The sequence below is a fragment of the Cinclus cinclus genome, chromosome 19 (genome assembly GCF_963662255.1).
Source record: "Cinclus cinclus chromosome 19, bCinCin1.1, whole genome shotgun sequence".
Classification (NCBI taxonomy): Eukaryota; Metazoa; Chordata; class Aves; order Passeriformes; family Cinclidae; genus Cinclus; species Cinclus cinclus.
The window spans coordinates 4,802,228-4,825,812 of NC_085064.1; the positions used below are offsets into that span (position 1 = coordinate 4,802,228).

Consider the following 23,585-nt stretch of genomic DNA (forward strand, 5'->3'; position numbering starts at 1 on the left):
CTGAAAAGGCAGGACTAACTCTCCTTCCCAGCACCTACAGTGCTAACCCTCCTGCTGTGCTTGGTGTTTTCAGATTTTAGGAGTCTTCAGATCCAGTTCCTTGAGCACAATGTGATGGAAGGATCAGAAGGATCCATTTTATCATCATTTACACCACCAGAAATTTCACAACTACACAAAGCTCGAGCATGAAGGAACTTTACCTGCCCATCCATCATCTGCATCATTGTCCAGCTCATCCAGCCCCTTCAGGTTCTCTGCATTGATGATGGTGGGCCGAGGCACTCGCTCCATCTGCTGCCGAACCGGGCGTGTTGGGCGAGACAGGCTGAGCCTGTTCTCTTTTCTGCAGGAAAAACACAGAACTAGTAAGAAACATCAAAAAGAAAACCAAAGAATGCAGAGCTGAGTTTGTAACACTGAATCATCCCTTTTCTACTATGCACTTATATACAATGCATCAGATTTTCTCTCCCCGTCCTGAAGCTTCTTCCTCTTGTCTACCTGGTACCCACTTCCTAGAACAGAGATCAGAGCTACAACCCCTCCAGTCCAGGATCACACACCAGTTCCCATGTCCACTTGCTCTTCAGACACACCGTGCTCACAGCCTCGCAACATTTCACACCTTGAACCTGCCTCTCAAGTGGGAAAGTGATGGCAGCCTTACCCATCCTGGTCATTTATCTGGACTTGTCTGAAAGGTACACGGGGCTCAAGCCGAAGCTGAGGAACAGGGAAAGACCCTCGGTCCAGTGATGCAGAGGTCTCAGATGGCTGTTGTGGACACATCTGGAATGAGGCAAAGCAGAACAGCTTGGTTTGTCTCCTTGCCACAGGAAGGTTTATCCAGATTAGGTTACAGCATGTGCATGGCAGCTGCACCCGCATGAAGGGGAAACAAACATTTCATATCTGGCTACCCAGCAGGCTACATGCTCATGATTCCCTGTCCAGCTCCAGAGGGAAAGGGACAACTTCTCTTTGGGCTAAGCAAGGCTGTGCTACAACAAACTAAAATCACATCAAGCTAAGGATCCCTGCTCCAGCCCTGGCAGCCAACTGACAGTCCAGAAAACACATCTCAGCTGATTTCAACCCCAGCCTTATGTTAAGAATGAAGGACATCACATCTACACAAAGTGGAGAAAGGGTCACTCACAAAAGCAGGTAGCATGTCATGGTACGTGGGTGGCTGGTAGACGTTTCCCATGAACTGCGAAGCCCCTTTGCGGACGGGCTGAGCTGGGCGGAGAGACGGCTCCTTGGCATCGCTGCTGCTCGCTGAGGAGGGGGCCCCGTCTCCAGTGCTCGAGGTCTTGCTGCCCAGCTCAGCAGGGGAGGCGGTCAGAGATGTGGCAGAGGTGACGTTCCTCCCACCGCCCTCCCTCCAACTGGTGACATCTGGAAATTATGTTAGTATTTGTAAATGTGGGCAGCCACTCGGCCAGAAAGTCTCGAAACCTCAAGTACTCTGGTCAAGCCCTAATTACTCCAAGGTTGTAGAAAAATATCAAAGACCAGGAAAAATTTCCAACTGTGTTTATTTTCTTAAGAGAGGAGCAGCATCAGCTGTTGCTAAGTAATTGCTGCACCAGTGGTGTCCTTATTTGCCAATAAACCTGAACTCCTACCAGGGTGCTCCCCATCTCCTTACCCTGCAGAATTAAGGCCAATTAGATGCAAAACCACTCCAAGAGAAGCCACATTACACCACACGCTAATTTCACTGTGGCTTGCCCAGCCTCGGAAGGGGCCTGCTTTGCAACATCACACGGCAATTTTTATTAAACAGTGTAGTAGATGACAGTCCATACTTCACTGTCCAGACCACAAAATATCAGCACCACATGCCAATCTCTGATCATCTGCTAAGCAGCCTGACAGTATAAGCTCATTAAAAGATAAAAGGAAACTTAAAGATGGAGCTCCTGGTACTACTGTGAACTGACATTGCCTGCCCAAAGGCAATGGGATAATTCAGAAAGACACAATCCTTCACTCACTCTGGGGGCGGAGGCTTGGTCCTGGCCCATACGACGGATCTAAGGCGCCCTTTTCTTTGCCAACCTTGTCCTGCTCGCCAGCTGCTTTCAGCGTCGGAAATTCCTCGGGAGAGAAGGATAACAGTCGGCTTGAGGCCCTTGAACCTGTCAGACAAGTAAGTGTGGGACTCAGAGAAGATCTTTCCACTGGTTCAACTCCCTTATGAGATCAGCCTGGAAACGTGTTTCCTGGGAATCTATGCCTCTGGTACATTTAAACCCAAATTACTCTCGTACCAGCACCTCACTTCACATCCCCAACACTCTCAAACACTGTCACAAACACAACAACACGTGTCCTCACCCAGCACTCCCACACTCAATACCTTCATTTAAATTCTCACATTCAACCAAGTTGCTGAACTTTCTCAGCTTCCAATTATTTTTGTGAAATACAGAATTCAGACAGAGGCAGAGATATAAATTCTGCAAGATCACTCATAAATGACACCCTGCTATCAAGTATTTGACACTTCTATTCAGACTCTTTTTTGCTCAGACCTCACTCTGCCAGGGAAGCCTATTGTTAAAGTTTCTGTCAATGTATCAGTGAAACACCACAGGTAAGGATAGACGTTCTATGCTCTTCTCCCTGCTGCAGCATTTTCAAGGTGCAAATCACTGGCCAGATCAGGCTAGGTTCTTTTCTAGTCACTGGCAAATTGTCCTGCTGAGTCATCAGTCACCCCAGAACAACAGTTCTCTGTCAGTTCTGAAGATCTACCAGTGACTGGCACATGAAACTCAGCAATTCTCCTAAATCTGTTGGCAAGATAACATTGGATAAATAGAAATTACAAGCATTATTGTACAATTACACATTAAAGGAATTGGGTTTTTTTGAGAACTGTTTCTTAGTGTTACTTGGCTAAAGATCTTTTAAAAAGGCGTTTCAGTTATATTAGAAGTACCAGCAATGAGTACTGAAGGCTTGACAAGAATGTCATCTATCTTGTTCCTTGCCCTGAAGAGTCAAGACAGACTGGCTTAAGTAATTTTTACTTTCTGGAACTTGCACACTGCACAAGACCTCCCATGTAAAATTTCCAGAAAAGACCATGCAACAGCTGCATGAAACACCTCCAATTTTAGCTAGATGAAAATACTTGAGAAGGACATTGCCTAAATATATCACAAAGTAGCTAAGACTTGCTGAAGAGTTCTGATTTTTACTGAACTAGAATGGCACAGGTAAATGTCCTTTAGGGGAGAAATCTACCACCAGGTAAGGCTGCACCATGTAAGGACTACTTATGTGCAGCCATTAACAATTTGTACTCTAACCCTAAGTAGCATCACACTGAAAAAAGTTTGGTGCCCTTTTTTTTCCTCCAAATGTCCTTTATACAAAAACACAGGCATGGAGAAGTCTATAATTAATTTATTAGACCACATTTCTTCAGTATGCACCCTCCAAAAGAGATTTTACAGCTCTAAGCCTTAAAATGCACAAAAAGCAAGAGACTCTCCTCTTTGTCTGTAATACCTGAAATAGCTTAGAAGGAAAAACAATTGTTCAGTGCCACTACAGAAGAGGTGCAAACATGGGATAGCCTAAGAAATCCTTTCAGATTTCTGATGCTTCTGTGATTCAATTACCTTCTAATTAAGCTGCTCTTAGCTATATAGGCAACTGTTTTCTTGGGTTGAGAACTCCATATTGTTAAGTGTGACCCAGAATGATGTTTTCATAAAATCCTTTAAGAACACTGTTAGATGATCAGATTTCAAAGTGAGTGTACAGGAGGCCTACACAGCAAGACTTAAACAAGACAGTCTTTGCACTACCCACCATCCTCAGGCAAGTACAAGTTTCTGCTTTAACATTTAGCCTTTGAGAAACACCCTTTCAATAAGGGCCTCATTTAATTTAGGGTAAACTTGTCCCCTCTGCTCCTGCAATCACCACCTGTCTCAATTCTTTCAAATCTCTCTGCAAATTCACTTGACAAGTGAATGGTTCCAGGTCTGTTCACATTAAAACAGTGGAACTGAGCTGTTATTCTCACTATGGTTTTAATGGCACTACTCAGTGCAGCTGGAAACCACCTCCTGTGTGGAAATGGATTCATCTGAAGACAACTAAACTCCCAATTCATGTTAACACTGCTTCAGGATTCTCAGTCAAGCAGAAGCCATTAGCAGCAGCTACTGAAGGAGACTTAATAGCAAGGCCTGAGCCCATGTGTAGGCGAGTGCACCCTGCAGCAGCTGCACTGCCACTCCACCCACTGCCACCACAATTCCCTTGGATCACAGACACTGTACAAGAATATTCCATCCTCACTTCTAACTATGCAGTTAGGTGAAGATCCCCTTGCTACTGTCCATGAAGATGTTTACACTTCCCTTCTCCAATGACCCTTCTCCTTCTTTTCTAAACTAGTCCCTCCCCTATTTCACAATGTTTACTGCAGCTTGGTTACACACTGCTCTAGGCTGACTGAAGATGCTCATGATGGGGGCAAATGTTTCCTTTCTCCTTCAGAACCTTCCCCTCTCAGAACTCCCTGCTGCATCCCAAGAGCATGAATTGCTCTGGTTCAATGTGACCACGAGACACATTGTGTTCAAGCCATGTCCTGTGCTGGCAGCCCTGAACTGATTCATCTGCATCATTCCAGCCAACACACCACACAGACTGGAAACAGGACTAAGAAGGCCTCACTCCCATTCTGCACCAGTCTCACAGGGAGGGCAGGCAGGAATGGAGTCCACCCCACCTCATGCCTGTCTGGAAAAAGCAGGCACATACCAGTTCTGTTTATCATACTCACCACCTTCTTGTCCTGCTGGCTTTCCATTCAGCTGTGCCCATGACTTTGGTCCACCTGGCACTGAATTTGTACTCTGAAAACAAAACAAAGCAAAAAGAAACCCCAACATGGACCAGTTAAGATTGATTACTGCTTCTCATTTCCTGGCTGGCACCTGCTACAGTTCAGGTCTCCAGATCACCCAGACACCACAGGTCCCCACAGCTTCAAGCTGGGGCTACTGTCAGGTGTTCCCCACTCCAGTGTACCACAATGCTACAGTAAAAATCCTCTGCTCTGCCTTAATGTCTCCTCTGCCCATTTTCACCAACTATTTCCTCAACCTGTACTCTCATCAAGCTTTCCTTTTGTTCTGCTCCTTAATCTTCCAAATTTGTTGCATGCAACACCTCAGCTTGAAGGCTACCCTACTTTTTCTCATGCGTTAACCACTCTTCTCCTCTTTAAAACATACCTCCTATCCTGATTTCCCTGAACCTCAAGGGTTGGGAGGTTTTTTTAACTGGAAGTGTGAAAGCTGCAACACATAGGACCAGGTCCTTGCATTCACCTTCTTTTTTCTAACACTGGCTACTTGTCCCGCATAACCAGATCTCTTCCCATCAAGTCTCATCAGGCTGGGAGCAAGAGCTGGATCTGCTATCACCAAGCAAGGTTTGAATTACAACCAAAGAAGAATCATTTAAAAGTGCTAACCAGCTATCTCACATTCCAACCATTTTTTCCTAGACTGCAACTAGACTTACTGCACACATTTGAGAAATACAGTTCTGTGTATGTTACTTCTGCAACTGCAGCACAACACTCCTGGTGCACAGCAGCTTTGACTCAAGAGAGTCACTTTCCACAATAATTGATTACACAGGAGCTTTTTCTTAAGCACAAGGCAACACAGACAATTAAAGCCCTTCAAGCTGCCTGGGTACAGGGGGAGCAGGGTGGCAGTCAGAGACTGCTGGCACTTACCTCCTGACTGATTGACTGTGTCGGCTTCTGTAAATTGGAGACAGATTTCTGCAAACCCTGCTGCGGCAGCGACTCCTGCAGCTGTGCAGCCGTCGCACTGGAACTGAGCAGAGACACCAGAGGTGAGACCAAAGGGGAAGGGAGGCAGGAAAACAACTCCTGCCAATATGGCAGCTACTAAAAGAGCAAACCACAACTTGGCTCTGCTTTGGCACAACAGAAAACTGATCCCTGTAAGGTCTGACACCAAGCACAGCGGTGCACTACCACTACTGCCTGCCTGACAAAACTTACAAAGGTTCACTCTACCCACCTCTTTTGGTCTGGCTGATCCTGCTTGTTTGCCCATCCTGTACCGTCCTTGGGTACTATAATGATGTTGGGGTCGTTTCCTTTGTTCTCAGACTTCAAGCTAGGCAAATTTGCAGGAGGTGGCATGCGCCGGGCAGCAGCAACTTTCCCAAGACTCTGTAAGCCATGTCTAGGAATAACTGGTGAGAAAGGAACAGCAGCAGGTCAGAGGGCTGTATCCTGCCAGATAAGTAACCTTAATTACAAAGTTGTGGCTGGCTGCAGCCCCAGCAGAAGTGCTGCTGCTATGTCAACACACAGGTTGTTTCCCACAGGACCACAGATGCAGCTGTCTGTTGTAGCAGCTGGCAAACAGCTCCTACAGCAGGAGGGGGGAAAAAAATCATCCTCCTAACAAAGTGCTCACAGAGTCTTTTAGGAGGATTTGCACATGTAGCTCTTTCATTTCACCAAGGAGAAGCAACACCACCTTTTCACAGCTTGGGGAAATGGCCACCCAAGTTCATCTCTTAGTCGGCAAACAGGTGACCTAACCTGGGAATCCTGAGGTCTCAATTTTCCAGCTCTATCCACCAGACTACATTTATTAAGAAAGTATTTTATTTTCTGTTTTCTATTCTCACACCAAGTCCAGAGCCAGTCCAGGCAAGGTCATTTTTTTTGAACCCACTATCTACTTTTTGGTCATATTTCCACTGCTAAACCAATTCAGGTTCTTTCCCAATGGCCTTCAGTCCCTGACTCTCACCTCACACAAGGTCTGGCCAGCTTAAGGCACTTCAGTCAGCTCAGGTGCCCTGCCCTGGCTCAGCCTAAGGCCCTGGTAAGGCTTCCACTAAAGTTTGCTACCTACCCCCTCTGCAGCAAGGACACAGGCTAAATAAAAGGGCCAAGATCTCCCAGCTGTCCTGTGTAATTCCTCTGTCTCCACAAAAACACCAGCTCAAAGAGCCATGGACATTTTCCTTTAGGTTTTAATGAAACACTGACTTTGACATCTGCACCAATACTGCAACCCAGCTGTGTCCCACAGGGTCAACAACCTGAATGAGCTCTGCAACAATATTACTGGAAGGCATCAAAAGGAGTTATCAGTGGGTGTTTCTTACCTGTAGTTCTGATAGCTTCTATTGACTTTCCTTTATACTTATCAAACAGGCTGAGAGTCGAGTACTTGCTTTTCCCATCCTTTCCCTTGGTTATTTGCCCCAAACGATCGGACATTGCGATGAAATGTCATCTAGTAAGGAAATTTCTCTGCGCCGCTCCCGATCTGCCTTTTAATGCAAGAGAACCAGGAAAACCCCATCAAATGGATTGTTCAGCCATGGACAAGCAAAACACAGAACACACACAACAGCAAGAACTGAACATACTCAGTGAGCACACACACCGAGTTACAAGTTTTAACTCCCTCCTCTTTAGTCACAAGAAGCTTTTGGGCTTTGACTGAAAAGAACTGCAGGAACACACTTTTCATAGCATCTTTTTTTCTGCTACTCCACTGCTGAAAGAAGTGAGATTCTTTAAGTATGAGAACACAAGAGAGGGGGGTCAACAAGTCCATGCTTTAAAAAAGCAAGTCTGACAATAAACAGCTAAACACAAAGACTCCTAAGTATAAATGCCAGGAAAGCACTGTATCTTTGTATCTAAACCTTGCTGAATTTATCACTGCATTTCCCCTGAAGCACTAGGTTTGTAATGTTTAGATTATGGTTCCACACTGGCCACAGTTATACCAGCAATTAATGCTTTGACAGCATCACTGGAAAGCAACAGAACTATTTCTCCAAATCCCGTTCTCCCTTCGGCTGGTCATGGAAAGAGAGTTAAGGAGTCAGAAAAAACCTGTTCAACAGTAATAGATTCAGATTCTTGAGCCTCTGAGTTCAGCTGTTCTACTATGAATTCTCCAAACACATTACCAAAAATTACATTCCTGTATTGCTGGAATCTTGAACATAATTTTCAGCTTGAAATATACTTTCTGTAATGGATGTGGTCTGTTAATTTTTAAATCTGATCTTTGCTGGCATAACACGCTGTGAGTAACACCCATCATGCAGGCAGTCTCCTTACTTGGACTTTTTGGCTCTTGGAGCCTGGGATAAAGTTGAAATATGCAATGCTCACATTGTACATCAGCTTCTGTATCAGAAAAGACACTTTGCTTGCTTTCAATGAACCGATCATTCTGTTTTTCAAAGCATCATTCTGGTCTTAATTTTCTCAAATCTATGGGCTTCATGTAACCTTTTAGCACATAATTTAGATTTCCAGATTTTCTTGTTGCAAAGCCTCTAGTTCAAGCCCAGAACTGCTGGCAGTTTCATTTTACCATCTGCTAGGTCCCATTCTAGGGTTTCAACTCTGTGTTGGGAGTAACAAAACATTATATACATGTGTGTGTGTGTATATATATATACACACACATATACACACATCTCAGATCTTCCCACACCTCACACTTTCTGAAACTCACCCAGCTTTCTGAAAACCTTTTTTTCTACAGAGACAGCAATCACTCTTTCTGAAGGAACTGTATCTGATCAAAGGCTACAATTCCCATCAGCAATGCCTTATCAAATACAATTTGTGGGTAAGAGGATTAGTCCATCACACATTATGTACAAATTAAAGCACAGACTGTGAACACACTGGATACAGCCAGACTGGGAATGCAGTGCCAACTGCAACTGGTCCAGTAAAGCCCACCTAAAGGATGCTCCTGGGGGCAGGTGTCTGACCAATAAGCCTGGCACTACACACCACTTGTTCTTGCACTGCAAGATTTAAACCAGGTCTGTCAAGAGCAAGAAGCCATGGACTCTCTACTAGGTGGTCAGGGAGAAAGAAAAGTGTTTTCTGTCACTCAGTAGCAGCATCCATGGGACGCTCAGGAAAAACACCAGGCTCTCCAAGAAGCCCCTCACAGCATTTCCACTGAACACCACACAGGGCTGCAGCATGAAGGCTTTGTGGAAGCATCAGGGCTGGCTGGCAGCCTTGAGGCACCTCTTCCTGCAGAGTAGCAAACAGATCTTTGGCTCCAGTCTGGTTCATCTTTGCTCAGATGGTTACCATGCGCCAAAGAAAACAACAGCTCCTCCCTCACTTACCCATTTGCACTGTATTTTATTAGTAGGACAGACATGAAAGAGACAGGGAGAAAACACAGTGATTAGCGTAAACTTGGCAGGAAAGCACAAGTTGGACCGAGAACAATGAGCTTTTTGAAGGGGCAGAGTTGTGGGGAGCCCCAGAGCAGAACAAAGACCAAAGGGTGCTGTGCTGGCAAGAGCACAGCCACCTGTTTTTACAGGTAAATTGAACCTTGCAAAGGGAGCCTGGCTCAGGGCCTATCCACACCGTGTCAGCCCTGTAAAAACCTCACAATAAAAGCAGTAAAATCTACTTTGAAGTTTAGAAAGGTCGAACCAGCCAAAATTAGAAAGTGTTTAAAAATAACCCAACAACAACAAACCACCTACCCAGATGAGTTAATCAGGAGTTATCTGATTAACAGAAAAGCCCCAAGTTCCTAAAAGTTAGTGTGCAAATGGCACACAGGGCAATGCTGCTAAAGAGAAATCCTGACAACAGTTATGTAACGAGTCTCAGCTGCCTCTTGATTACATCTTCTATCATTAAAAGGATTCAGGAAGAATAAACAACCACTTCACAGCAGAGGAGCTGGGGACATGTTGGGATAAAGCCCCTTGTCAAGCTTTCTGGGACGGAAAAAACTGCTGTCTGGATAAATGAAATTTACTTTCAACTCCTTCAATGCTCTGAAGCTGTGAAACATGGCTTTGTTGTGTGTTATGTGCATGCTCCAAAGGAGACCATGGAGAGATGAAGCAATTTCCACAGTCACTGTGCAAAGAGGCTGCAGAGGCACCAAGCTGAGTCAGAGCTCTTGGACTGGCAGGACCTTGCTGCCCATCCTTCCTGCCAGCTGCAGATCCCAGATACTCCAAGGGCATATCAGCCAGGGGGATCACTCAGCATCCAGTTCACCCACAGCACTTCAAAGAGGCCACAGAGCCTCCCAAGACTGGCACAACACTGCCCTAACTTCCCATCACACAGTTAGGCAGGAATCCAGGTAGGGATCATAAAGGCCTTCTAGTCTTGAAGAGCAAAGCCATTTCTGATAAAAATCGTGGTTCATTTAGAACTGAAGTGCCAGCCTGCATGCTCATTATTAGCAGAGCTGGAACCAGAAGGCACAATATGATGGTGACAAGTGAAAAGTGACAGCCTCGCCAGAGCCTCTGACCTGTGCTCAGGGCTCCCATGCCCAACAGCTGACCCTGAAGAAAGCAATATCCCCTGCTACAGAGAAATCATTAAAAAAATCAATCACCAGCACTTCTGTAAGGTTTCTCTCTGTGCTTATAGAGGTCTGTGGGGGAAGGTCTGCTATCAGTTTTAGCATGGAGGGTACTCATGCTCTTAGGACTTGCAATGTCTTCCACTATATCATGGGACAGCACCAGACAGCAAAACACAATGTCTGAGTAATCACAAAATACTGCAGTATGACCAGTTCTATTACAGATCCCAGGATACAAATAACTGCACTGAAGCACTTGGGCAGAGAGCTCCACTGCTCAGACATACTCATGTCCACACTGTACTACCCTGGATCAAACTTTTGGGTATTGACCCTGTCTAACTGCCTTTTAAAGGAGTAAATTCTAACCTAGAAAGCGACAGTGACATTTTAATGTCTTTAAGACATTAGACATACAAGCATGCAAGTCTTAGAGCTACAGCAGGAATCTATGGAGCCTGTCCAGCAAAAAAACCCACATGAAAACCTTGAGTTACTGGCACCGGTAACAGCTGGAAACCCCTGAGCTGAAAACACAGCCAAATGGAGGGACTCCTGACAAACAGGATTGTCTGCAAAGCTCTTTGCAAATCTATGTATGCAGGAGGCTGGGCTGCTGGTGTTTTATTCACAAGACTTCAATGGAGCTTGAGTATCTGGAAGTCAGCCAGCCTTAGCTAAGCAGGGCAAACAGATTTCTGAAAGGTAACACACATACTAGAAGGAATCACTTCAGCTACTCACACACCACAGAGCTCTACACCAAGCACAGTCCTGACTACTGCAGATCTTCTCTCCTTGCTCACTGCACAGCAGCAGTCACCAACAGAAAACAAAAAGGATGGAGATTAACAGGGAAAAGGTTTTTGTCCACAAGCAGGGAAATTTCTGATATCTAATTTTATAGAAATTGTTCAGAAACTCATAGGTTGGAAAAGCTGGACAGTACTTTCAGAAGAGAGAAGTGTCTGGAGTTTCTTTAAACTGAAATACATTGTTGTTCCTAATGTTACCAGCAATATGAAACCTTTTTAAAAACACTGTACAGTTTTACAGAAAATTAATTATGTTCACTCTTCTTTAAATACCCACACAGGTCAATTTTACTTGTACTTCCATAGCTGAACATTTATCTGTCAACACAGAGATACCACTACTTCTGGAACATGTCCCACCAAGAACCACCAGTTTGTGAAACACTCACCACCTGCCTCAGCAATGAAAGACACCACTGGATGTCCTTGGGAGGGCTTTGGTGAGACACTGTCATCACCTGCCCAGGACTTGCTGTCAGATCCACTTAGATCCTGCAGAAGCTCTGCTTGGGCCATGCAAGGAAGGGACTAGATGAACACTCAGCTCCCAGCAGAGACTGCTTAGTAAGGCAGGGAGCAACAGGAGAATATCAGCATCCAAGTACAAAGTCAATGGGATCAATGCAGAAGAGCTGTGCAGCAGGAAGAGGCTGTAGCAAGAGTCTAAGCCACAAAAAACCCTCTCACTGTCATTCTACTGCATTACTTCCAGAGGGAGATGTCAAGATTTGCTGGTACACCTGAAAAAGGCCCTGCCAAGATCTGGATGTAACACCAAACATAGTGCCAGAAAAGAGCACCAAATCTTGCCAGACAGGGAGAAGCAAGTTAGGAGTCTACAGTGCAGAGAAGAGATAACACACCTCAGCACCGAGCTCCTGATTCACAAGAGGGTGACTTGTTTAGCTCAGTAGGCATATTTGGTGGTACCAGTTATTTTAATCCTGCACAATTCCAGCTTCTCTCCATCTCCCATGAACCTTGGCTAAGGGAATGAGAAACCAGGATCACATCTGCCATGGTTTGTTGCAGAGGTCATGCAATACTGTTGGACGTTGTCTGTCAGAGGACTTGCCTGCTGTCCAGCCCCATCCTCCGACCTCTAAATCAAGCCTCCTAGGATTTGTAAATGCAGCAGGACTATGAAGAGGAGAGGCAGAGTCTTCTGGACAGTGGATCTATGATTAACTCCACACTGTGGAGCTTTACAGACAGTGGTATAACATGAAAACAGGGAAAATGGACAGAAAGGGCATGTCCTGTCTGATGACCTGACATCATTTTCTCAGTTTTGCTTTCACCAAGCTCACCTGCTGCCCCCTCTTCTGAATGTACCAACAGGTTGGGAATCACAACTACCATCAGTGAATCACTCCACATTCTAGAGAAAATAGGTCTTTGCAATGTCAGGTTTGGCCTTAAAATACAGAAGCTTCACCTCTCTGCTAAACAGCTTTCGCAGTGCTGGGAAGGCAGGCAAGGCAAAGGCAGCCAGAGACGCTGGAATTGTAACTCACTGCAAAACAGATAAAGCAGACTGGAGAATAGCTCAATTGTATTTACACAAAAACATTAATGAGTTCTGTGGTCCTTTCTGTGCGGGCTGGACAGACAATACCACACCCTGGAAAGGAGCCCTGACCTCCAGTAATTGAGGATGCAGACAAAGAAATAGTTCATCCTGAGTATGCAAGACTATGGCACAGAGCAAAAAAAAAACCCAGTCAGAAGGCTGGTTCACAGCCCACAGAAAGTACTTATGAGATCCTGTGCTCATGAAACTCCCCCTCTTTTTCAAGCAACAGAAAACCCAAGGTGTGCAGGTACTTCTTTCCTTGAAAGGAGTGTCTGTTTACAACAGCCCACCACAGAAAAAGCCAGTTTCACCCATCTGCCCCATCATGCCGTAGAGAAGGAAGTGACCCACTGGTGCCAGCTTGTCAGGAAGGTATAACCTTATCTCCAACCCAAGAGGAAGTGCTGCAGGGCTTTCATAATCTGCAGGGAAGCAGGAAGGTGTTTCATGTGGAACAACCTGAAGGCACCAGCTACCAACATTACACTCCTTACCCTCTTAGCCAGGCCCAGAAGGTGCTAAAGGAGACAAGGCTTAGCACAAATTGAAGTAAAAGAGCCTAGCTCCTTAGTGTTACACATTTCAGAGGCAAAACTCAGGGAGGACAAAGCAGCTCAGTTCAACAAAGATCACCTGTGGCCTCAACAGATCCAGATCTCAACCTCTCTGGTGCAAGAGGAAAGGGAAGTGACCTCATGATCTCCACAAGCTGCCTGCCCAAGGAGCCTCATATTCAAGTGCAAATCTTTACCCTTAAGAGCTGTACTTTCACTCTGGCTCCTCTACAACCAAGGGCTCAAGTTGGAACACACGACCTGCAGCCTCCAACGTAGATTCTGCCTTCTACTCTGCCCTGCCGAGGTTCCTCTGAGATCTCAGTGTCCAGGGGGAACACACAGATACAGCATCCCATTCCCTCAACAACAAAACAAGCAATTTAAATCCAAATACAAAAGAAATAACCTGGCATAATGCTCTGTTGGCAAAACTCGTTCAGAAAGATCCTGGCAATGTTCAGCTGAACTGTAAGGTAAATTGGGCATTTAGGTATCTGAGCAACAATAACAGATTGTGAGTAGGTGGTGTGGATCTCCTGATGGGTAACAGGACTGGCACTATCAGTCCAAGTCAGATGAACAATTTGCTCAACTAAGACAGCAAGAAGTCCCAGAACTCAGGTGCCTGCTTCAGCCACCCAAACCTGTGTGCCAAGACCCTGAGAGAAAATGAAGCTCTTGACCAAAAAGAAGTAATTTGCAAAGAAGATCCAAGCAAGGAGGAAATGCACCTGCCGTGTCCAGAACATTCCATTCCAGTGGAAAGACTGTCCACTGGCACAGAAAGTGCACCCAATCCTGCCTACTGCTCCCTAGGAGCCCACAAGGGCAAGACACACCCACACAAGCACAAACTTTTCTCAGGCACTGCACCACACCTTAGCTCTGACAGGTGAAAGCAAAGACTCTTCCATCATTAAAAATAAACACCACTGCAAGTAAAGGTTGTGAAAGTCCCTTAGCCCTGATACTTCTGCCTACACAGACTTTAAAAAGTCATCAGAGCCATGATACCCATAAAACCAGGTGAGACACAGCAAGAGCAGCATAGATGAGACACCTATGCTGCCAGTGCCAGAACCCAAACATAAGGCTCCAAATCTTTACGTGTAGCTTATCTTGGAGAGCACCACCCATCCAAGGCCACCACTGGCCACTGGAGAATGCCTGTCTCTCAAACATTTCACAAATTCTTCACCAGGTCCCAAGCTCAGCAACTTACTCCATCTCTCAGCAGTGAACATAAATTTTATTGCAAACAAGCAAAGAGAAAATTAGAGGTGTCACAGCTCCAAGAGATGAAATCAGAGCAAAGCTGGCAGTCCTTTGGGTTAACAGTACTTTTTTCAGGAACAGAAACAGCTCTTTCCACACAAATGCCATAAGCTGTTGAGAAAGCTGCTCTGTTTTCTCTGCAGTCTCAGGAAGGATCACACTGGAATGGGGATGTGGATGTTTACCCTGTGCCTGATGTGCTTCACAACAAAATCTGGACTTTGGTAACACCTCTCCACTTTCAGGTTGTCTGCTGATCTCAGGGCCTCAGCTCCCACTCAGGTTATGCACAGATTTTCTTTATGGAGAGGTAAAACCCAATGCTATTGATCAGCAGGCAGCAAAGATCAATCCCTCATTGCACAAGAAGGCAGAGGCTCCTTTACACCCCTGCTGAGCAGATCCCTCCAGCCTCGTTCCTCCCCAAGGCACTGCTCAGAGCTCCCCTGGCAGGTACATGCTGCAAGGTACAAAGGTACAAGAGCTGAATAGCTCTTGCTCTATCAGATTTCTCCCAGTTCCCACAGCCATCAAGCCTGATGCAGCTGGTTCAAGCCATTAATAAGATACCAAGCAGCCCAGACAAGCCTGCAGTTCATAAACACTGCAGAGGCTGAAGCTTCCAGAGAAGTCTTCCTCCAGGTTGCCCAATCTGAACAGCACTAGGGCAATGCAGCTTCTCCTTACAGGAAGCCTATTCATGGAAGCCATTTGCAGGACAAATGAGTGACAAGGATGTTAACAGAAATGTAATGAGAAAGGGACACAGGTACAAAGTGGTAAGAAAGCACCTTACATGTGCTGTGATCCAGTACTTTGAAGAAAGAAGCTTTAGATAGCTTCATGAAGCTTTAGGTTTTCTGGAGAGCTAAGCAACTCGGACTATGCCCAGGACATCTGGACTATGCCGAGCCAGACAGGAAGCAAAAACATTTCACAGATGCTTTAATTTACATAGATATTTGCAGTGCATAACTGACAAGGTGTGTAAGCGTCATCACTTCTATTTCCCAGATAGGAAAACAACACGGCAGAACTCTGCAGCTATGCTAAGTGGCAGAGCAAGAAATAGAGCCTTCATCTCCCACCTTCTGGGGCTGAAAACCACTCTCTGAAATCACACTGCCTGCCTGACGCTGTGGGGCTAGCAGCAGCATGAAGCTCTGCTCCAGAGGAGTTCTGGAAGGAGCAGGTCCTTGCATGCTGGGATAGGGAATGCTGCAAACACCTCTTAATTGAACCACCCCATACACTGCTTTCACTGCAACAGGATCACAGGCATCATTAGAAGGAACACTTAGCTCAGATGCAGAACACTAACACCACAATAACACTCAGGATCACATGAATTTGGTTCTGAATGACAGTTCTTGAAGCTTGGTTATTTCAATAAAAGATAAAACCACAGTTATTACTGCAGCCAAAGCAGGAGCACCTCTTGAACATGTCCCCACTCCCCTGCCTGCTTCACAGCCCACTCCCAACTCTGAACAAGATCACTCGAGGCTTTTGTGCAGACTCCCAACCCACATACAGGTAGGAAGAGCTGAAGAACTCACCCCGCAGCAGAACTCTTCCAAAAAATCACTATATTCCCACACAATAAGTGCCTGTGGGAGGCAAAGTCCCAGTGGCAAGCTCTTCCAATCTGTCTCTATTCATTCCTTAGAGCACCATCACTACAATTCCTATCTAAATGTCTCAATGGCTACCTGGGAAAGATCCCTCCACCAAACCTCTTCAGTAAGGGTGCTAACTGAGCAAATAATCGGTAGTTTACTCCTCTTAAGTGCTACCCACATGAAAAGGCTACAGAGGATGCTCCCAGCAGCTAATTAAAGCCTGGCAGACATGTGAGATATTACAAGCCAACAGAGCTGGCCTCTTGGCCAGATCTTAAGAGGGTTGTTAGCAAGTCCTCACTTTCTTCCTGGTCATTTTCCCCGTATTTCTGCACACTTAAGCCTGGCTCAGCTGCCCATTTCAAACCTAATCATTATCTCTTCCCTTTCACCCAAGGTATGACTTTTCATCAGTCCCCCACAAATTAATACCTTCAGTCTCCTAAAGATGGAACAGTGAGCTCATTCCCCATTTCCACCCCTTCTCACCTTTTCACTCCTTTGAGCCTACTAATACTCTACCCAATATTTAAGTGTTGGAATCAAAACACAGACATTCTATTTTGGCTGCAAATTAAATAACCCTCTGCAGAACTGCATATACACCTTTCAACACCTTCTGTCCCCACACACACCACAGCATGGCAGGACAAGCAGCTTCACAACCAGCCAATGCCACAGGAAATTACAGAACACAGGACTACTAAAGCAGCCTCCATTCCACTTCACTCCAAATGCTCCCAGATAAAAAACAGATCAGGATTTAACAGCAATACAGATCAGTAGCTGAACAGTTGTGCTCTGAAATAAACAGCTCATAAGCTCCAACTGCTCCGTTACTTTTACACAAGAAGTACATGTGCATGCAAGGAACATCCTGAATTCTAGTACAAGTAACTAACAGAACATGAGCCCAAGCTACATTTCAGTGAGGCTGAATATAATGCAATGTCTTGCTTTAACCCATTTTATCCTTGTGGGAGAAGGAAAAACTCTTTAACCAACCCAGATATGTGTAAAACCCACCCCAGAGGGTGTTTTCCCGTTGGTAACCAAGTCACTTAAGTCCAGGAGTTAGAAAAGGCTGTTCTGTGGTGGAGAGCTGCAGCTCCCCAGCCTTTACCTGTTCTCTGTGCTCTCACCTCACTGTCTGATACCTACAGGACCACCATTTCATTTCTTCTGCTCCAAGTGAGAAATTAGCAATAAGGAGCTGTGAAATTATTGACCTATTAGGAGAATGAGTCAGTGACACACTGAAAAACAAAACCCACTTAACAAGGCAGGATCAGCTTAAGAGACAGGTCTGATACTGAGAAAACAGCTCAGTGCCAAGTTGCAGAATAAATGAGGAATGTAGTAAAAAGAAACAGGGAAACAGAGAGGTCAGGCCCTTGGAATAAACCCTCTCCTTCTCTCCTAAAGTTACCATCCTGTATCACTAAGTTTCTACTGCTCATACTGTTTCTATTCCTCCAACATGAAAATAAACAGTTTTAAGTGGAAATGCCACTAGAGCAAAATCTCTTTGTAGACCACCATCATAAATGAAAAAAATAGAACAAAAATACAAAAGGCTTACTATTCTTTTCAGCAGCACTTAAACCTAGCCCGGCATGCCCTTAAATACTTTCAATTACTCAGGTAAGCACAATGAAGGCCTTGAGCAAGAAGCACTCTTGAACAGGCAGGTAATTCTGCTCTGGATCATCTCACAGGCTGCACTGCACAGCTCAGGATCCTTGTTCTCCTCAGCCACACCTCAGGTGTGACCCCAGCAGGAGAGGGGGTCACACATGGGCACTGAGGGTTGTCTGTCCTGTCCCATCACTCAGGTACCACGGGGAGCTGTGTCACACAAACACAGCCTCTAATGCCAGCACTACCTTTAGGAGGCTGTTCAAAACAAATCAGCCTTTGAAGTCAAGCTTTACACAAAGCTTTATTAAAACGTTTTATTAACATCTGACATTAAAGTGAAATAACTTTAATACAAAAATATTTAGGAATATTACTCATTTATTGAAACAAAAATACTTTTAAACCCTGCAAGTCCCTTCTAGCATCTTTATGGACTATATACTCACTTTTCCAGTTTCAGCCAGCTGGCTGAGCTGCCCTTTTAAGCTCTCCTGCATACACAGAAAAAAAGAAAAGAAAGCTCAGAGTGCATCCAAAAAATGCACTGTAAGACCAAAGAAAAATTCTCTAAATTCAGAAAAAACAAGGCACTAGATAAAATAACCAATTTGGAAACCCATACGAAACTCATGGTTTAATTCTTTTTTTTTTTTTTTTAGAAATCTGTCAAATCTTGTACAAAACTGCTTTCTTAACAGTGAAGACTGCCGAAAGCATCCTCAAATGTGTGATACCTAGTTTATTTAACCATGCAGAAAAGCATACCAGATTAATAAACAAAAAAGAAGAAAAAAATCAACTTGTGCTCAAGGCACTCAAATTAAGCACAAAATCAAAAGAAAGCTAACAGCAGACATACACTAGCTTGCAAAAACAACAAAGCAGCAACTCCAAAAGTATCTGCAATTTTTCTGAGTGGGATTTTTATCTGAACTTTTAAATTTTAACAAGAAAATCATTATGGGAGAGGTGTTGTTTACTGTAACCCCAAAATATTCTGCTAACTAGGAAAAAACTTAAACCAGAGACAAAAGAAACATCATCATCCATGTCGAGCCCATAAAGAACTCATGGAGCACAGATGAGCTCCTGATAAAACCTAGGCTCATCTACCATACTTCATTGGGAGTGAAAAATGCACGCAATTGTTTCAAATTTTCGGTCAGAAATCAACCTGAGAACATCACTTTTCATTTTCTCTTTAAATCCCACTTTCAGAATATGGCCTTAGCCTCACTACCTCTTCCAGGTGACTTCACTCCCCAGTCTCTGGCACAGAACACGTTGTTTGAACACTGGGGTTTTACTACCCCAGTGACCAGTGAATGTGGAAAAGGCAAATACAAAAGTAATGTCCTGGCCAGTTTATATCCGAGAAACCTACTCATCAGGAGCTGACTCTCCACATTTGGGCTCTCCAAGACAGGGACCAGCTATTTATCCTTCATGGAAGAGCCCATTCCAGTGGAGGTCTCAAGTGAATCTGCAAGACAAGGCTTAACTAAACCAAAACTTCCACTATAAACCTGGATTCAGTGCTAGAAGGGGTGGGATGCCTTCCCCCCCAGGAGATGATGCAGACACTGCAATGTGCTTACACTTCATACCTGTTCCTAGAAACAAAACTACTAAATTCCTAAACGTTTATGTTTGTTGCACCTCATCACCCCGAACACCAGTAACATCAATATACAAACATCTATGTGATGAGTAGGTACTCAATGAGTATCTCAACCTTTGCACACCCAGAAGACAGAAACGAAACAAAACAACTTTCCTAACAAACCCCACAATTCCAAGCTCATTCAAACCCCTCACGGCAGCTTTGACTTTGGAGATCAGAGGCTTTTTTGTAAAGGAAAAAACCCTCCAGATACACTACCAACACAACTAAAACCACCCCCCGAAGAAGATGCTCAGCACGTGTCCCAAGACCCGCATTAGGCTTTCCCCAGCTTGCAGCACAGCTACTCCCATATAGAAATTAGAAACTCCTTCCTGAAGGGAAGAAAAAAAAAAAATAAAAAAAAGCCCTAAAACATCTTTCCAAACCTACCAAACGAGCTCTCCCAGCACACAAACTCCATCCTCGCTCCCCTCCGCCCCAGCCGCATTTCGGCCTCAGCGGCCCTTTTGTAGCTCCCGCACAATAACAAACCGGCCGAGCCTTCTGGATGCCACCCCCCCTTGTTTTGCTGAGACACACACACACACACACACACACACACGGCGCGACTAAAATATCTTCGTGTCACACTCCAGACGACGAAAAAAAAATAAAAAAACAACCTGCCTTTGCGGCGGGGAGGCCCCTGGCCCGGCTGCACCCGCCGGGGAGCGCAGCGGGGCAGGGGCGGCTCGGCCCGGGGGGCCGGAGCCCGGACAAGGGGCCCCGAGCCCGAGCGGCCCCGCCAGCGCCACCGGGGATGGGCCCGGCCAGGCCCCGACCCCGCAGGGAGAAGGGGAGCGGTTCGCACAATAAACACCGGCGGCTACAGCAGCGAGAAATTGGGGCGAGTCTCCCCCCCAAGCCGCCCGGGGGACCCGCCCGAGCCGGGAGGCCGCGGGGTGCCGCAGCCGCTGGCTCCGGCTCCATTTTAGCGCTGCTTCGTCCCACCTTCCCTCTCCCTCCCCTTCCTCCTCCCCCCCGGCCCCACTCACCGCCCCGAATATCCGCGGCCGCCGCCGCCGCCGGCCCCCGATACCCACCTGTGGTGGTGGCGGGGAGCCGGGGGTGCCTGCGGAGCCGGGTGCGGAGGAGCGATGGGCGCGGGGCGCGGCGGATGGCGGCGGATTGCGCGGGGCGGCGGCGGCGGCTGCGGCCGATCCGGGCACTCGCTGCCTCCTCCTCCCCCTCCTCCCGCGCCGGCCCGGCCCCTCCGCGCAGCGCCACCTGCAGGGCACCGCCGGCAGCGCGGGGGCGGCGCTGAGGGAGAGCTCCCTCAGGGGGACAAGGAGCGGCTGGAGGGGATCCTGTGGAAGGCACCGAGGGGATTCGGGGAGGGAGAGGATCCTGTGGAGGGCATTGAGGGATTCGGGGAGGGAGAGGATCCTGTGGAAGGCACCGAGGGGATTCGGGGATGGAGAGGATCCTGTGGAGGGCACCGAGGGGATTCGGGGATGGAGAGGATCCTGTGCAGGGCACCGAGGGGATTTGGGGCTGGAATCTGATGAGGACACACTGCGGGAGCTGGGCCGGGTTAGTCTGGAGAAAGGAAAACTGAGAGGGGATCTCAGCAATCTGTGTAAATATCTCCAAGAGGTGTCCAGTCAGTGCCAGGCTCTCTTCAGTGGTGCCCAGTGACAAGATGAGGAGCAATGGCCATAAGCTAAAACACAAAAAGTTCCTCCCCTCAACATGAGGAAGAACTTCTTTAGGTTGAGGGTGGCAGAGCTCTGGAACAGGTGCCCAGGGAGGGCTCGGAGTCTCCCTCTCTGGAGACATTCCAAACCCACCTGGGCACGTTCCTGTGTCACCTGCTCCAGTCACCCTGCATTGATCTCCAGCAGTCCCTTCCAACCTCCATTAATCCCTGATTCTGTGAGCTTCCCTCAAAGGGACACAGAGCTGCTGGAGAGGGTCCAGGGGGAGGGCAACAAGGATGACTGGGGGACTGGAGCATCTCTCTTACGAGGCAAGGGCTGTCACTGCAGGGTTCATTGCTACAGCCACCCCAGCTTGAACCCCTTGTGCAAGGGGCGATGTCTCTGAGGGGGTATTGGAAATTTTGCCTCACATTTTTATGACCCCAGAGCTGTAAGGCAATGACAGGGGTGATGACAGGCTCACGAGGATTCCTGTCCAGTCTGAGAGGGACCAGAAAACATCACTGAAGGCTGCCTGCTTTCCCCCCTGGTTTTGTGGGCAGCAGGCTCAAGGGCAACCTGGAGGAGCTGCCCCTTGGAAGGACTTCACTCCAGAAATATGTCTTAATTTGTTCTGTCATTAAGGATGATAGAAATGAATGCAGTAGAGCAAGGCAGTCCCTCCTCTCCCAAAAAACTCTACAGAGCTGTAAAGTACCAACAGCATCACTGGCAAACACACTCCTTGCTTCAGACAAAAAGAACTTCAGGTCGACACAACCTGAGCAGCAGCACTGGCAAGAAATTGGGACTAAAGATAATGTTGTAAAAATTCCTGCAAATTGCAGTTGCTCTGCCCAGTGAATCTTTCATAGCTTTGGAGACATGGGCTCCTTGCACCCAAGGACAGAGCAGCCTCTCTTTAACTCTCCTTCCCTGTCCTGTAAGACACACAGGTGTCTGTCAGCATGACTTTTGGTGACAGAAGGCCAGACTGCAGAAACACATGTGCATTTATTTCTTAGGGACTGTTCAGCAATTCAGAAAGATTGTGCACACACACATAGATGTGTATTTTCATATATGGGACAAGCACCTGGACAATTGCTGGTCTCATGCAAATGCACTCCTTAGCTTATTTGTGGGTCACCAGTCATATGCTGTCACCCCACACGCCCTTGCCCATGAAGGGAAGGTGGCTTTAGAGGAATTTTGCAGCACATTTCCCCGGTGCAGGCAATGCCTCAGGAGGAACAGTTCCCACCTCTCTCCTGTAAGGCTGGGCACCCAGATCACTGCTCATGAGAGATGTGTCTGATCTCAAGCAGTCATCAAGAGTAATGCAGAGGGAAGGAATGCATGAACAGCTTTCTGGACCATATGGGATGTTCCTACAGTTGATCTGCACTGCTATAGAAGTTGCCAGGCACTGAGCTACCAAGAGATGCACCAGCACTGCTGAAAACCATCATCTGTTTGTCAGATGTCCTTTTCTGCATATCAAAGTATTACACCACGCCTGCCTCTTTGTTGTCTCATCTTTCTAGAAGTGTTTTGCCTGTCCAGAGACAAGAGGCCAATGCCTTCCACTTCTCTCCCTCCAGGAGCCCGCCCTCCTTCCCAACATTCCCAAACTTCTGTTCTCACCAACTTGCTGGCAGCTGAGGCATTAGTCTGGCCTACTTAATTCTTTCTTTCTCTGCTAGTCAGACAAGTTCACACACATACAAATAGCTTTTTTAACCTGCTTCCTGCCGATGCAAACCTCACTGTCCTTCACAGGAGCAGCTACAGGTGCACAGTCACAGGAAGCCACCCAAAGGAATTAACATTTCCCTTGGGGAGATCAGGAATTTGGGATCCCCTCACGTTCAGTGACTCCTGCAGACACCTACAACCCCCACCATCAGCAGGTGACTCACACAGGTTTGTCCAGGTCAACGCTATCCACACCTGCTGCTGTAATAAGCAGTTCTCTGAAGGTCTCCTGTGCATCTCCAAGGCAACGATCCAGGGCCAAGGGAATAGATGCAGCAATTAAAGAAAAAAAAATAATGCAAACTGTTGTGGTGATCAAAAGGCCAAAGTAAACAACTGAAAGACAATTGTACATTCATTACCAGGTGTGTACACTGCTGCGCTCACGAGCTCCTGGCTTTTCCACCTGTGCCCAGCAGTGTGCCAGAACCAGCTCTGGAATTTTGCAAGCCTGGCTCAGGACTGCATAAGGGCTGGATTTTCCACCCCCTCACTGTTCAAAGCTGGGCACAATCTGGATAGTCAGAGGACATAGCTTGTCTCTACCACCACAGGGGAGTGTGTGGCTTCTCTACATCCTGATCAACTACAAG

The 23,585-nt window shown here is 46.5% G+C and overlaps 1 protein-coding gene across 1 annotated transcript in view; it reads right to left on the bottom strand.

The window, feature by feature from the left end:
- Positions 1–20,650, bottom strand: part of PRRC2B (proline rich coiled-coil 2B) — a 42,604-nt gene extending 21,954 nt beyond the window's left edge. The window contains exons 1-9 of the mRNA XM_062505801.1: positions 20,590–20,650; positions 7,210–7,377; positions 6,102–6,279; positions 5,789–5,891; positions 4,823–4,895; positions 2,007–2,150; positions 1,163–1,404; positions 671–792; positions 204–346 (exon numbers count right to left, since the gene is read on the bottom strand). Coding sequence (XP_062361785.1) covers positions 204–346; positions 671–792; positions 1,163–1,404; positions 2,007–2,150; positions 4,823–4,895; positions 5,789–5,891; positions 6,102–6,279; positions 7,210–7,324 — 1,120 coding nt within the window. The 5' untranslated portion in view covers positions 7,325–7,377; positions 20,590–20,650. The remainder of the gene's footprint in view (positions 1–203; positions 347–670; positions 793–1,162; positions 1,405–2,006; positions 2,151–4,822; positions 4,896–5,788; positions 5,892–6,101; positions 6,280–7,209; positions 7,378–20,589) is intronic.
- Between the last annotated feature and the right edge of the window lie 2,935 nt (positions 20,651–23,585).